Consider the following 16105-nt stretch of genomic DNA (forward strand, 5'->3'; position numbering starts at 1 on the left):
CCTAGTTGCCTGGGAGAAGAGGCCGACTCCCACTTCACTACAACGTCCCTTCAGGTAGTTGTAGACTGCAATAAGGTGACCTCTGAGCCTCCTCCAGGCTAAACAACCCCAGCTCCCTCAGCCGTTCCTCATAGGTCATACCCTCCAGACCCTTCACCAGCTTGGTCGCCCTCCTCTGGACTCCCTCCAACACCTCAACATCTTTCTTGAAGTGCGGGGCCCAGAACTGGACACAGTATTCAAGGTGCAGCCTCACCAGTGCCAAGTAGAGAGGGACGATCACTTCCCTAGACCAGCTGGCTACACTATTCCTAATAGAGGCCAGGATGCCATTGGCCTTCTTGGCCACCTGGGCACACTGCTGGCTCATGTTTAGCCAGCTGTCGATCAGCACCCCCAGGTCTCTTTCCACCGGGCTGCTTTCTAACCACTCTTCCCCCAGCCTGTAGCGCTGCATGGGGTTGTTGTGGCCGAAGTGTAAGACCCGGCACTTGTTCTTGTTGTACCTAAAATTCATAACAGAACATGTATTTACATAATCATTTTTAAATTGTGTGCTTTACTTACCCCGTTTTGTATTTAGTTTCTATTCTCAAGATGCCTTATCCATTTACAGAGTTTCTTGTCTTGGTTCAGCCTGCTCACTGTTCCAAATCCCACACTGTCTTTAGTTTGAGTGCACAAATTGCACGGGTGTGACTGGTGAGGTGTGACTCACCAAGGGATAACTCAGGAGCCAAAAAGAAGTCTGTAACTTCAGGTATGAGAGTCCACATTTAATGAGGATTCAATGACATCTGTTGCGGATGTTGTGGATGACTCAATTCTCATGTCACCAAACAACATGGGATATTAAACAGAGTAAGAAAGACTGTTTTTGTTCCTGGTTGCTTAGAAATGGAAGGTGAGAAAGAAGATGTGTGGATTATAATAGTTTCTGTTTTGATTTGAAAAGAGAATGACTTCAGAAATTTTTTTTCTATTTAAAAAAAAAAAAAAAAGGAAACACCAAACCACACAAAAACCTGAGAGAGTTGCGCGTGCCATACCCCACGTAGCGCGTCTGCTTTTGGCACAAAAGCAGAAGGTTGGGTGTCTCTTCGTTCCTCGCGTTTGCAAGGTCGCTGTTCCCCTGCGCCTCCTCGGCAGCGTGGCGGGTGCGCGGTTCGGGAGGAGGCGGACCCGCCCGGCGCGTTCTCTTACGTACCTACGTCACCATCGGGGAGGTGCTCTGTCGCGCCGCGTCTTGGTGACGCGCCAGGGTGCCCGTTCTATTTTTACCCTGTTGCCGGGCGGATTCGCACGGGACTATTGGGGTGGCTCCGCCTCCCGGTTGTGGATTGGCGTATGCAAAGCAACTCTCCCGCAGCCAATCCCGAGCGGGTATGCAAATTCCCCGCAGTGCAGGGAAGCGTGGCTCTGCGGGCCCGGGAGTTGGTGAGGGTGTAAAATGGCTGCGGGGTCCTTCCTGGCCTCCCTCCCACGCTCACAGAAAGAAAATTCATAATTTCATGTGGAAAATAGGCAAATAGCCTTCCAGTCCCCAAAATCTAAAGATTAGGAAAAGTCCCTACGCGGATTCAATTAGATGAAATTATGAAGCAGCTGGTTCCTTCACATACTGAAGACCAGCCTCCTCCAGTGCGGGGTGAGGCGCTTGGTGGGAGTTCGGCAGTGACTTCTGTGTGTTGAAGGACTGATCTGAGCAAGGAGTAAGCAAGGCAGGCAGCGGGTGCACTGCCCCTCCTGCGAAAGGATATCTTCCCTAGAGGAAATACTGGTAATACTTTATAAACAGCAGGTTCCCACAGCCAACTAATCAACTGCTACTTTAGTTCCATATTAAATTGTTGCTTTTTTTTGTTACTGAGAAAATGTAATCTTTGCAAAAAAACTTCTAAAAGGCACTTGCAGGCATGACAAATGTAACATTGTAATGCAGCATCACCTTCTTTGTTGCAAGTTTTCTTTTCACTTCTGTTTCTTTTGGCATTTGTGAAGCAACCTCAGGGGACTACTGTTAGGATCAGACAGCTCACCTCTGAAGTCTGCATTTATCTAACAGAACACTTGTAAAGAGATCTGCCTTAAAAGAATGCAGTTCTGTGTACATTAGTGATACCTACTTACAGCTGTAGCCAGTTGAATTTTCCCTTGAAATTTCACCTATAAAAGGGAAAAATAATGTATTTTATTATGCATAGAAAAGCCTAGACATGAACAGAACATCTTGCCTTTTTTTTTTTTTTTTTTTTAGGAATTTTTTCACAGAGTTTCTCGTATTCTTTAGTTGGTATGTACATGAACAACTCAGATTGTCCAGGTTTTAAGTTTGGAATATCAGAAGTTGGATAAGTTTTTTTAATTGTAGATGTGTTCTGGCAGTTGGTGTCCACTTCTATGGAATTAGCAGCTCCTCATGATATTTAAGGATAATGGTAACTGGTAGTCCTGTGCCAAAGATGGAACTGCAGTATAATATTTAAACTGTGTATAATAAAAATATTCCACAAATAGATCTTAAAATGCACAAATTCAACTTCATATAAAACTTTAATAAATATATTTTTTACAGAAAAAAACATATTTAGTGTGCTAAAAAATCAATCCGTAAGAAAGCTGAATTTTGCTGTTACAGATGATTTGAACAGCAATACTTGTTTAACGTTTGGCGATCTCGCAGCTGAATTGAAAGCTTATGTTTTGAGTTGTTGATAAAAATTGAAATCTCTTAACGCTTGTGGGAAGTAAGAAAACATGGTATACACCACTGTTGCTCTGGCTGAGTTCTACTCAAGCGGTTTTACTGGTTTAATGACCTAAATGTCTGGTAAAATTTAGTTTACAGAAAGAAACAAAACTCTTCTTGGAGAATGAACTTAAGCTTCACATGCTAAAGAGTGGGTGTTTCTAAGGCACTTGAGTTGCTTGTAGAAGGCTAACAGGAGTATGTATTTCAATTAAAAGTTGTCTACAAATGATTCGCACTTGTTTTCCATTCTTCCATCTTTGAAAGTATGCATTTTATGTGTAGTAGTTATCAAGGCATAAACTGATGAACCATGTAAGGACAATTCTGCAAAACCACCAGCAGATGAAAGATCTTAGTTGTATAAATAGACCTGACAGTCCTTTTTTTCCATGAGGAATCCATTTTTCCCACAACGCATGGCAGCCTCATGGGTAAAGAACTCTAAAATTACTGATTTAGTATGAGAAACAGGTTCATGAGCCAAAGTCAAAGGCAGTATTATCCTCTGGAGGTAGAGAAGACACAGGACAACTGCTTAATTCACTGTGACGCCAAAGTGATGAGAGCATAGTTCAAGTTTGTGCATGAAGTTGTTGATGAAGTACAGTACACAAGACCATACAACTTGTTTGAAGCTGTACTGTGAATTTACTCTGGTTTACAAAGCCTGTAACCATACATTTCAGTGTTTCTCTTAGGCACAGGTACATGTGTGGACTTAATGTTTTACTGAACTGGTTCTTCAAAAGGCAGTTCGCAAGGGTGGGGGAGAATGGCCTCTACTTTCAAGGCAGAAGTCGTACTGCAATTGTGAAGAAACATCGATTTTGATACTTCTGTTGAGATACTCGAAGTGCATGGGCACTGCGTGGTATTTGAAGAAACGAAAGGTTAGAGGCTGCTGTGCTTGAACCCAGGTTGGATCTCAGCAGTTTTTTTTGATTCAACATCTAACATCACAGAAATTCAGTAGTCTTAAAATAGCCTAACAGTGCTCTGTGGCTGTGCCCCCTCTGTGCACTGCACTCGTGTGTTCGCACTTCCGTGCAGCTCCAGCTCTTATGTCATTTACCAGCTCTTTGGAAAATCTTGTTAGTTTAATGCAAACCAGCTCGCCTGCGCCGTGGGCCCCCATGTTCATGTTCACGTTCACGTTCATGCTCTGGCCGACTTCTTGGCGACAGCCTCGTGGGGGTTTGTTGCTGGGTGAAATTTAAGGAGCTGTTGTCTGATTGGCTGCCGTGCAGCTGCTCCTTCCAGCCAATCGGATACGGGGCTCGCGTCCGTTCCCCCGTAGCGCCGTGGCGAGGGCTGCGGGCAGGCGCGCCCCGTCCCGCGGGGAGAGGGTGCAGAGGGGCCGCGGCGGGCTCCCCCTCGGGCTCCCCCTCGGGTGCGCTTGCGAAATTACAGGGCTCTGCCGCAGGTGAAAATGCCGCTTGTTTCCTAAACGGCGAACATCAATACTGGATATTAAACAAGGGAGAAAAAAATAAGCTAAATATTTTTTTTAAATTACAGTGGACCTTGCTTTGCTGTATGTGCACTAGGTGAAATAGGACAGGATGGTGGCGTAATTTTTTCTTAGAAAATGGCACATTCTTGTTTCAGTTTGTTCAGCCAACACTAACAAAAATTTTAACCTGAGAGAGAGGAAAACTCGAGTCATCTGTGGTGTGCTAGAAGAAATATTATTTGCACTTATCGTATGTCCTCTGTTTTGTTTATTACATTTTAAAATAAAGGTATAGTTGTATATGGATCTCAGTGGGCTGGTGGTGTGTGTCTTGCGTTCAGTCAGCTAAGTAGACTTGTAATAGTGGTAGAAAAACAAAATACTGGCGCATCATTTCAGCGCGTGTTCTGTAAGAATAGATCACAAACGGTCTTTTTTTTCCTTTTTGAAAATGCTTTTTAAATTTCTGACAACTTATATCAACATTGCTATAGAGGATTTCAACTGAAAACTGCTTTTTGTGAACCACTACTTAAAAGGTAGGTTCTATTAATCGCTTTCATTCTCTGGGACTCTTCATCTAGAACAAAATACTCCTGACCATTTGCTGCCTTGCTTTCCTTGATTTGGCTATGCTATATTTTAAGTAGACTTGCATATTTGAGCACTGATTTTCATGATCAAAGGCTTTACTTCCTCCATGTAGTTCTTGTGCTTTGGCAAATGCTTTGTGGTTGTGGTGCTTTTGGCTAGCCCTGCGTGCACTCCAGGAACCCTGTGCCAGTGCTGTTCTAGACTGATGATATTATGCAAACCCCATTGTGCGCTATTGTTTAGATTCCAGTTCCCCCTTCCCCCCCCTCCATGTTTCCATGACCTTCTCTTTCTTTGCTGCCTGTTACCGGGCAGGATTCAGGCAGCTGCTTGCTGATTGGCTAACGTTTCAAGCAGCTCTTGGGCTGCTCATGTGAGCACCCGATTATAGGCTAATCCATAGCAGCTAAACTGATACCTTCCTTTGTTGCTTTAGAGCTGCGATCTCTCTACAGAGTAATAATAATTTAAAAAGAAGGCAATAGAGGGAAAACTTTTTAATTGGCTGAAAGGAATCCTTTACGTATTCCTAGCTGCACTGGCACATTTTGGTTTTGCCATGTAGCACACATTTGGTCACGAGAAAGAAATCTGAAGATATTATTGGAGGGAGGTGCCTAATGGTGTGTTTGTGTCTCTCATGCTGAAGTATATGACTTTCAAGCTTAAAATGAAAAAGGAAATTTTCATAAACGATATCTAAACAAATATACACAATGTTCATGTGTGTTAGTGTTTCAAAACTGATTACTGTGTTTAAAAAATCAAAACAACCAAAAACCTACTACCTTATTTACAGCATTTAACGCTTATGCACTTAGCTCTACATGCAGGATTCATTTTGTGCTGTTTGTACAAATGCCTTTCTTTAAAATAAAAGATGCCCCTCCATTGGCTTGGTGCCTGGGCCACTTGTTTCCTTCTTGTGACTTGGTCACATGATGAGTAAAAACTGAAAATACCTAAGCATCAGATGAGGGAAGTGCATAGCAAACGTAGCTAAACTTCGTGTTAATTGGTAGGTATAAAGGGAGGCTACCAACATACCTTCCATTTAGAACACTGCAAGTTTTGAGTGTTTTATTTGCGCAAGACTGAATTCACGTAACCTGCTCAGGAGTTGCTCTCTGAAGGGCAACCACCTTACACCTTTGAAAGACTGGAAGGCAGTATTTATCAGATGAATGCTGATTGGCTTGCACTGGTATGACCAAACTTGTCTGGACTGGTTACCGATTTATTTGTTTCTTCTTTTATTCAGCTTTCACATGAGATCTGTTACTTGGCTGCAGTGTGCTCCCTTGTGGGTATGGCTGGAAACGTTTTAAGGCTGGTCTGCAGTGATACATGGTATTTAGCTGTTAACCAGCATTTAGTGTTCATCTATTAATCTCATCTATGCTTGATGTTGTCACTTACGGTAGCTTTTGTTGGATATTCTTTGGTTGCAAAAGATTGTGGGATTGAGCTGCAAATATGGATGAGTTACTCAAATAATCATCTAACAATGGAATTTTATGAGAAGCCTTTTTTTTGTACAGGTTCACTGTAGAACTGTATTAGAGCTTTGTTTTTAAACTAGATTTTGGATAATATCCTAAGATACAAAGTAAATATAATTTTGAAATATATTAGAAATTCAAGCTTATTTATTCAGTATTTTTCTAAGAAAAAAGTAAGGATGCATTAATACAAAGGTATTCTGATGTTTGATTTTTTAAGACTGCTATTCTTGGCAAATTTAAAAAGGAAGTGTCCTTCGTTTTACTCTGTATTTACTGTATTGTATTTTATTTTACATTAAAAATACGAATGAAAGACTGCTTAGATGATTAAGGAGACTAGAGCAGAAAATATTAATTTAGTTTAAGTTACATTTTATGATGACTCAAGTGATGCATTTATGAATTTGATTTTAAATTGTCTGAGAACATTTTATTAATCTGTTAGTATATCTTTTGGCTATAAGAAAAGTAGGATTATGAATTTTGTAATATAAGAACTTTTAAATTCTGAGTAATACTTACAAAAGAAAGCATTGTAGTCTGGGAGATCAAACTACTCGTCTGTCTTAATTTTGATAAAAAGGCTCTGTGTCCTTGTACTACATTAACAGAAAATTCTCACTAGCTGGTCATGTATTAGGAGCTCTTGGAATTGTTCAAGGTTAGGCAAGGCTGGAATTTTCAGTTTTTTTCCAAATTGGCTCTTTAAGATCTACATCTGTAAGAGCATGCATGTTGTAGGGGGTTATATGCGCGGAACGTGAGTATGATGATCAGTACTCTTACTTCGTGACAGTCTGATATATGACATGAAAAAATGCGCTTTACGTTCTAAGTTCTTGGGAAGAAGAGAGGGGTATGCTTTCAAAAACTGCACACGTACTTTTGAAATACTAGAGGTTTTCATATGCTTCTAACTTCAGGACTAGAATTACTGTGTTGAATATATGCTCTTCTGGAGGAATATGAAGATACTGTATTTAGCATGTAGACAGTTCTGGAAGGACATTAATAGCTCACCTGGAGTTCATATATCATCTGACTGGAAGTGGTTATGTGATGAGAACATTTTTGAAAAACAAGTAAACTGATGTTTCAGAACAGTGTTTCTATAGGTGTTCTATTTTGCTCCCACTAGTGGCAAAGAAGTAATAGACAATCCTGTTCAGAAAATTCATGTCTTAATACTATTATTGAGAGTCTGTAAATAGAGCTGGTACAACCTTTTGTGAAGATTTGTTCATCTGTTTCTGAGGTGTGAATTGGAAGTTTTATTTAAGCACTATCAGTTGCTTAAATAAGAGGACTGTAGATTGTTATGCAGAAAAGAACAGAAATAAAGTGGAAGGATATCTCAATCTTATGTTAATAGGAAATGCAAATCAGGGAAAAAAATATTATTTTTTTTATCGTACTGCTTTCTATTTTGTCCATATTTTTGTCGGGTCATGTTAACTAAAGTGTAAAAGAAGCCTTATAATTGTAAAGTACAGTATGTTGTGATTGTAAAGTTTAGAGTTTGTCTTAATAGTTGAATTCATATTGTACCTTAGAACATATATTCATATCTTACAGTAGGATATTCTAGTTGGGCAATGCATAGATGTTAAATAATTTCCTTCATAAACTGTTCCAAGTAAATTAGGAATGATCCAGCACAGGACTACCAAAATGATAGGAGCCTAAAGCACGTGCCTTATGATGAGACACTGAGGGAGCTTGACAACTTTAATCTGCTGAAGGGAAGGCTAAAGAGCGCTCGCACGGCTGCCTAAATAAAACTTGTAGGCAAGGTTGGTTACAAAGAGGGTGGAGCCAAACTGTTGCTTAGATGCTGTGGAATCTCTGGTTTGTGAATTTTAGGACTTCATTGTACAAAACCATCGCTGATCTGACCTAGTGTTGGCCATAGTCCTGCTTTTTTAATCAAAAAATGAAAAAAATTTTTTACTACAGCTGAAAAGCAAAATGCAGTTTATTAATTAATTTCTGAGCTCTGTAAATGAAAGTGGATTGGGGGAAGATGCAAAATGAACTGTACTAAATATTTAAAATGCATCCTTTGTGTAATAATTCTGCTGTATCAGTGGTATAAACATTAGCTTACCTGGTGCTTACGGAAAAAAAAAATCATTTAGAGATAACTGCCTGATTTATTTTCTTTCTTTTTTCTATTTGCTGTCATATCTTTTAACTACTGTAGTAGTTTAACTACTGTTTTCACACGTTTTGAGAAACTTGAGAAAAGCCACATCCTCGGCAGGAGTAACTTACGATGGTATAGTAGCTTCAGTAGAGCTAAATTGGTTAGCATCAGCTGATTCAAGATCTTAGTTGCTGATCATTTAGGGGATAGCAAGTTCTTTAACTGCTTTCTGCTTCTCCACAATGTTATCATATCTAATCCTTTAAAACTGGGTCCTAAAGCAAGACCACATGGGGGAAAAAAATAAAGTTTAAAAATCCCTATGGATTTTTTTGTTTCGTTTAATGGAAACACATGAAATAAGATTTTATTTAATGGAAGGAAAATTATTTTAACTTCCTAGGTAATGCTGGATTTCATGCCATTTATTAATTTGATAAAGTATATTTTCAAACATCATTTTTCTTAATTTTTGAATATATTGTTTATATTTTTCCTAATATTTGCATGGGTGGATGGAATGAATAAAATGATGTGGAGCACAAAAACATCAATTTTCCTTAAAAAAAAAGGAAATTTTTCTAAAAGGAGCTACAAAAACTGTAGTTTTTATGAGCACAAATTGTATTAGTAAAACATTACTGCAAATTGAATGAAAGTGCACTAAAAACCCAAGTTCAGTTAACCATTCTATAAATATGGAGGATGAAGGTCTATTTTATCTATACGGAAGAAAAAGACATATAAGAAGTGTCTTAATGACACATTCAGAAATTCTTTCAATATATCAAAAGTTTTCTTAAAAGTTACTTGATACGAAAATCTTGTCATTTAGCCCAGTTGTTAATTCTGTTTGAAACTACGTAGTTTTAGAAAGATAAAATAAATGTAAACTGGTGGACCAAGAATATTTCTTACTTTTTTTACTAGAAGAGACACTGCTGGCTCTTACATTAGCACATTATCTGTTTCTAGCTAGAAAACCGCATCATGTGGCTTTGCTATAATAATACTACGAGACAACTGATCTAAAATGCGTCATCAGAACATTACTACATAATGTTATAGTGTAGTCTCAGTGATCTTTACATACAAACACACGTGTTTGTGCAGCATACATAGAAACTTGTATTCACTTTTTCTGGGGACAAACAAAATTTAAATGTGTTGTCAGATGTTTCTTTGTTTTTGTAGATACAGTTAAACTGGTTTGATTTAAAATATGCTAAATGCTACAGTCTTTCTTGGGAATACTGTAATATGATGATAATAAATTGTTACCTTCACAATTCTTTCTCAACTTTTTTTTTTTTTGAGGGTCAAGATGGATAGCACAGAAGAACCTCAGAAAAAAGTCTTTAAAGCACGAAAAACAATGAGAGTAAGTGATCGACAACAACTTGAAGCTGTCTATAAGGTTAAAGAGGAGCTGTTGAAGACAACTGAAGTTAAACTGTTAAATGGAAAGCATGAGAATGGAGATTCTGATTTAAATTCCCCATCAAGCAATACAGACTGTATGGAAGACAAGAGGGAAGTTAATGGCGTAGTGGACCTGTGTGTTAACTCTGAAGAAGGAAGAAAAGCTTCTGATGAAGTTAGTGAAGCCAAAAGACCTGAAAGTAGGGCAGAGAACATAGTCAATGACATAGAACCCAAACCTCTAACGCTGTCTCCAGAGAATGTTACTCCTGAGCAAGAAAAAGATACTGATTCTGCTTTAGTTTGTGAGGCTGAAAATGGAGTGCTTGGTAGCAATAAAGATAGCTTCCATGAAGAAAATAATACAAAAGATCATTTGGACCAAAGAGAGAGTGACATCCCATCAGAAGGTGAAAGTAAATCAATCTGTGATATTAGTGACCCTTCTGAAGAGAAGGGAGAAACAAATGACTTAAATATTAATTCCAGCTCATCTGGTGGGGAGAAGAGGACTGAAGAAGTAACTGTTGAAGATGCTGTTGGAGAAGAAGTGATCTCTAGCAGTATGGAAGCTGACCAGGAACCAAAGGACAAACGAGACAGCACTGTAGGTCTTTCAGAAACCACTGTTCAGAAGACAATAGATGAGCCAAGTGAAAGTATCTTGAACAAAACTGACTCTATGGAAACAGATGAAATTATTCCAATTTTGGAAAAACTAGCCCCTGCTGAAGATGAACTGAGCAGTTTTTCTAAAAGTTCTCTTCTTCCAGTGGATGACACAGTCCCAGATTTAGAAGAGAAAATAGACAGCTCTTTGGGTTCACCGTCCAAGCAGGAAAGCAATGAAAGTCTGCCAAAAGAGGCTTTCTTAGTACTGTCTGATGAAGAGGATCCCTGTGATGAGAAGGAGGAACATGCTGAGGTGATGCTACCAAACAAGTCAAATCTTCCAGGTAAGAATTTTCTAAATTAGTAGTTTTGATTCAAGTCTGGGATTTTGTTCACTTCTTAGAATGACACACTTGTGACATGTTTCAAAATCAAAAAGGCAGTCTTACCCACCAGTTCTGTGTTACGTAGTCTTATAGTTTTCAAGGATGGGATTTCAGGCACAGAAAAAAATGAAAGTAACACCAATAAACTATCATCTTTGAGATCTGGTTTGGTTTGGTTTTTTTTCTCATGTTCTTTGCAAACTGGGGTGGGGTGGTGGGTGGAAGAAGAGGAAAGATGAATAATTGCCAGACAGGAAACAGAAGGATTTGTGGGAAGAGAAATGTGTTCATTTACTGTTCTTGAGGGGAAGAAAGGATTTCAACTTTCTTTTAACAGGCAAATAAATAATAAGAATGAAAACATGCTGGTAATCCAGGCATGCCTCAAGTCCCATTAGTTTCTTTTTTTTTTTCCCACCAAAAGACAGTATTGGAAAGGTTTCATGAAAAATGCCAGTTATGTATGGTTTTCATGCCGTATAGCTTTTATTCGTTTAACTCATAGTGGTTTTTGTCTAACTGTTATCTGATGGTTATGCCAGCTGATGAACATTTGAAAGCACTGGGTGTAGGAAGCTGGTACTTCAGTCTCTTCATGCAGTTAACAGATTTTTTATGTTAAACAGAGTGGATGTTCTCTATAGTCTGTCATTGTCATACAGTTTTGCAAGCATATTTATTTTTTGACATATGGCACTCGTCATACTGTTGCACTTCTGAAAATAAAACAGACTAATGATTTACAGGTAAGTTGACACTGCTCTTTTATCTGTAATTAAGCTGCTGTTTCAAGTTATCTTGGGGTTTTTTTCTTCCCCCCCCATTGTATAGCTTTTTATGAAGTGATGACCATGCTAACCCAAATGTGTTTAAACATGCTTGATGGGGTAGGAATTCCATAGATTAAACAAGATTCAGGTGTCTGTCAGTCTCTGGGAAGTTAGTAACCATACTTTCTCAACTCTTGTTTCACTAATGATGAAACCATGTCTTTCACTAATGTGTGATGGCATTCTGAGTCTTAAGTCTCTTAAACAACTAGAGAAAGGAAGATAAGAATGTCTCTTCAGCTATGTTTCAGACTCTTCCTTCTTTTGTAGTATTTACCTTTAAATTTATGCCAGTTAAACAGAGAAAAGGTAGGTTTCATAGTTTCTTCTAAGGATCTTATTTATGTGTTAGGTGTTGCACTGAGATTGCAAAACTAATACTACTGTGGTGCAATTAAAGTCTTCCAGAAACAATTTGGAGGTGGGGGGTGGCAGGGAGAAAGAACATTGTGTGTACTTATGCCAAAATTGTAGTGTGTTATGAGTCCCTTTTATAAAATATACGTTACAAAAAAATTGCTGATCCTTGTTCTTATGGCAGTTTAAGGGTTCTTTCATTGGAGATGAATGAAATTAGGATGTCAGGGTTGCTTTTTTCATCTTACCCAATGAGAAAACACACTGTGGTCACAGAGGAGTTTTTGCTCTGGAGCAAAAAGACCTAAGTGAATATTAAATATTGGACTACAGTGTGTATAAGTCTAAAATGATCGTATCTAGCAATATGTTTTTTCAGATTTTCAGACAAATTCTCTTGACTAGTTGTTTTATTTACTGGCTATAACAGCTTATGACTTTTACAGTTCCATGTCTGTAACTGAGACTGTTCATGAAATGAAAACTGGCCACTGTGAAATATGTTCTGTCCTTAACCTGTTCATTTCTGCTTTCTAAGCTTCATAAAGCTTGCCCATCAAGTTGCAGAGAAGGGCATTTAAATTTTTCTGAATAGTACATCCTGTGTGAAATATTTCAAGCAAATCTTTTGGGGACTCATTTTGGACTAAATTTAACATTGTATTAATACAAAAATTTTTCAGTCCTTTCACCAATTTCAATCTTTCAATAACAAAGATAATAGAGAGGTTGCAGGAGCAGGAAACAATTGTGTGAGAAAACAGGTAGAGTTATCTTAGAAGATAAAGATTAACTTTTGGAAAGAGACTGTGAGGATTAAATCTGTGGAGACAGCATGGGGATCTTTTGAAGATGCTATATTGGAGGCACAGATGCAAGCTGCTCAATTGAAATATACAGTTTTCAAAAAGCCCAGACAAAAACCAGCATGGCTAAACGACGATGTAAAAGAATGGTACTAGAAGACTTTCTTCAAGTGGGCAGATTAATAGAATCTTTTTCTCAAGTAGAATTAGTTAAATATAATGGCTATATTGGCACCCAAGATTTTTGTAATGGAAGAACATATATTAGAAAACCTTGGAGCTTTTTGGGGAAGTAAACAAGCACATGGCAAGGAAGACCTGACTGATGTATTTGAATTCTTTTGGATATCCAAACACAAATGATTTCTTACCAAGAACTTTTGGAAACTGAACTGTCTTCAGATAAGATGGAAAGTCCTCATGGAGGAAATAATCATTTGAAGAATGGAAAGTAAATCTACAGTGATCTGTTACAGAGACTGTACTGTGCGACAGAATTAATAATTTACATAAAATGAAGGGTAACTAGTAAGGTGACAGTTTGCTGATGACACTATGAAGAGCTGTAGAAGAATCTTACAATGTTGAACAACCGGGCTATAAAAATGGCAGCTGAAACTCATTGTGGTTAACTACAAATTGGTACAGATGAGTACAAAAATGTTCATAACTTGATAGGAAGGTAGAACTGACTCACCACTCAAAAATTATTTTCCAGGATTATAGTAGGTAGTTTTGTGAAAACATTGATACAGTAGCAGTTGAAGAAAGCAAATAAAGAATGCTAGGAATAAATTAAAAAATTGAGGAAAACTTCACTATGGGACACCAAGCTCTTAAATGTTTTGTATAATTGTTTCCTTCCCCCTTCCCAAATCAAAGAAGATGTCACAAAACTGGAAAAGGCACATGAAAGAGCAACAGGGAAGATGATGGAATTGCGGAGTAATTTTCATTCAACCCTCTGATGGTCTTTATTCCAACCCCCTACTCAAAGCAGGTCCAATTTTATCAGATGGCTCAGGGCCCTTGGCAGTTTACTTTTGTGCATCTCCAAGGATGGATATACTACAACTTCTTCTTGGGTTGCCTAATATTTAACCAAGCTCAACAGTGAAAACTTTCTGCTTAATTGGAATCTTCTGTGTTCCAACTTGTGTCCGTTGCCTCCTGTCCTGTTGGTGTGCACCTTAAAGAGTAGTGGCTCTATCTTCTCTCTGCCTTCCAATTATGTAATGGAAGGCAGCGATACGATCTCCAATTAGTCTTCACTTGTTAAGGCTGAGCAAAGCTAGTTCTGTCATCTGTTCCTCATATAATAGTATGTACTTCATCCCCTTGACCTTTCTAGTGACCCTCCACTGGACTTGCTGTGGTTTTGTCAGTGCCTTTCTAGTACTGGGGATCCAAAAATCAGACAAAGTGCTGAACAAAGGAGAATTACTTGTCTCATCCTGCTGGACACATTTCTTGTTAATATGGCTTGAAATGCTATTGAACTTATTTCACACTGCTGACTAATGTTCAGATTGTTTTCCACCAGGAATGAAGGCCTTGTTCTACAAAGTTACATTGTAGCCAGTCAACCCCCAACCTGTCCTATTGCATAGGGTTATTCTGTCCCAGGTGCAGGACTTTGCATTTGCACTTGCTGCACTTTGTGTTAGCCCATTTTTCCAGCCTGTCAGTGTGCCTCTGAAAAGCAGCTATGCCCTGCAGAATGTTTACCACTCCCCACCGGTTTGTGTCTGCAAACTTGCCAAGTGTGATCTCCTGCCCACAGGCCCAGGTCATTAGTAAATATGATAAGCTGCATCAGCCCAGTATGGATCCCTGAGGACTGCCTCTAGCGCTAAGCCACCAGCTGAACTGTATATCACTAATGCCAATTCTTTGAGTCCATTGTAAAAAGCTACCAGGTCTGTCAGGCATGATTTGCCCTTACTAAATCCAAGCTGGCTACTCCCAGTCACCTTCTTCTCCTTTGTATGCCTGGCAATGGCTTCCTATGAGGATTTTTTTCCATAACCTGCCCAAGATGTCAGGTGAGGCCAACTAGCCTGTAGTTTCCCTGAATCATCCTCCTTGAGTATCTTGAAGATGGTTGTGACTTTTCCCTTTTTCCAGTCATCATGAGCTTCCCTTGGTTGCTATGAAGATGGTAGAGAGGGGCCTCACAATGCCAGAGTCTACCTTCCTCAGCACTCTTGGTTACATCTCATCTGTTCCTGTGGACTTCTCTATATCCACCTGGCTTAAGTGTGCCCTGGCTCTATCTTCTTGACTGTGGATAGCACTTCATGTCTGCAGGCTCTGCCAGGGTCTCTCCCTCTGCTCTCAGGAACTTAGGAGGGAAACTTGCCAGTGAAAAATGGAGACAGAAAAGTTGAGTTACCTCAGCATTTTCCATATCCTCAGTCATTAGGTTGCCTGCCCCAATGAGCAGTGGCCCCATAATTTTCCTTAGCCTTCTTTTTGCTGCCACTGTAGTTATACAGGCAAGCCCTTCTTGCCCTTCACATACCTCACTGGCTTCAATACCAGTTGAGCTTTGGCTTTTCTTATTCCATTCCTGCACAGCTGGACAACGTCCCTGTATTCCTCTTACTTACCTCCTCTTTCTGTTTAATTCTTTTACATTGGAGCTCTATCAGGAGGTCCCTGTTCAGCCATGCTGGCTTTCTTCCAGTCTGGTTCTACATTCTGCATGTTGAAATGAACCATTCTCATGCTTTGAGGAAGCTGTCCTTGAAGAACAACCAGCTCTCCTGGGTCCTTTTTGCTTTTCAGGGCAGCTCTCTTTGTGATACTACCAAGTAGGTCCTGAATAAGGTGAAATATGCTATCCTGAGGGCAAGAACTATAATGATACTTGCCCTGCTGTCGTCTTGCAGAATTTTTAATTCCACAGTCTCATGGTTGCTGCAGGTGAACCTATTCTTGACTTCCATTTCCCAAACGATTTTTTGTGAATAACCATTTTTGTGAATAAGACCATTGTTTATAAATAACAAATGCAACAGAGCATCTCCCCTAGTTGACTCATCAATTGCCTGTGTCAAGAAATTGCCTTCAGCAAACTCCAGAAACCACCTGGATTGTGCCCAATCATATAGCCCTTCCAGTTAAAGTACACCCATGAGTCGGTCCTAAGGCCTGTGATTGTGTGAGATGGCTCTATTGACTTTCTCTCCTTGATCAAGTAGTCTGTAGTGAGTGCCTAGCACAACATTACCCATGTT

The 16105-nt window shown here is 39.2% G+C and overlaps 1 protein-coding gene across 8 annotated transcripts in view; it reads left to right on the forward strand.

Annotated features, from left to right (window-relative positions):
* ATF7IP (activating transcription factor 7 interacting protein) overlaps positions 1 to 16105 on the forward strand; it is a 130166-nt gene that overhangs the window by 54296 nt on the left and 59765 nt on the right. For all 8 annotated transcript variants that reach the window (XM_068400343.1, XM_068400349.1, XM_068400346.1 and 5 more), the window contains exon 2: positions 9768 to 10828. In XM_068400343.1, coding sequence (XP_068256444.1) covers positions 9775 to 10828 — 1054 coding nt within the window. In that variant the 5' untranslated portion in view covers positions 9768 to 9774. The remainder of the gene's footprint in view (positions 1 to 9767; positions 10829 to 16105) is intronic.

Source organism: Nyctibius grandis, chromosome 5, assembly GCF_013368605.1.
Source record: "Nyctibius grandis isolate bNycGra1 chromosome 5, bNycGra1.pri, whole genome shotgun sequence".
Lineage (NCBI taxonomy): Eukaryota > Metazoa > Chordata > Aves > Nyctibiiformes > Nyctibiidae > Nyctibius > Nyctibius grandis.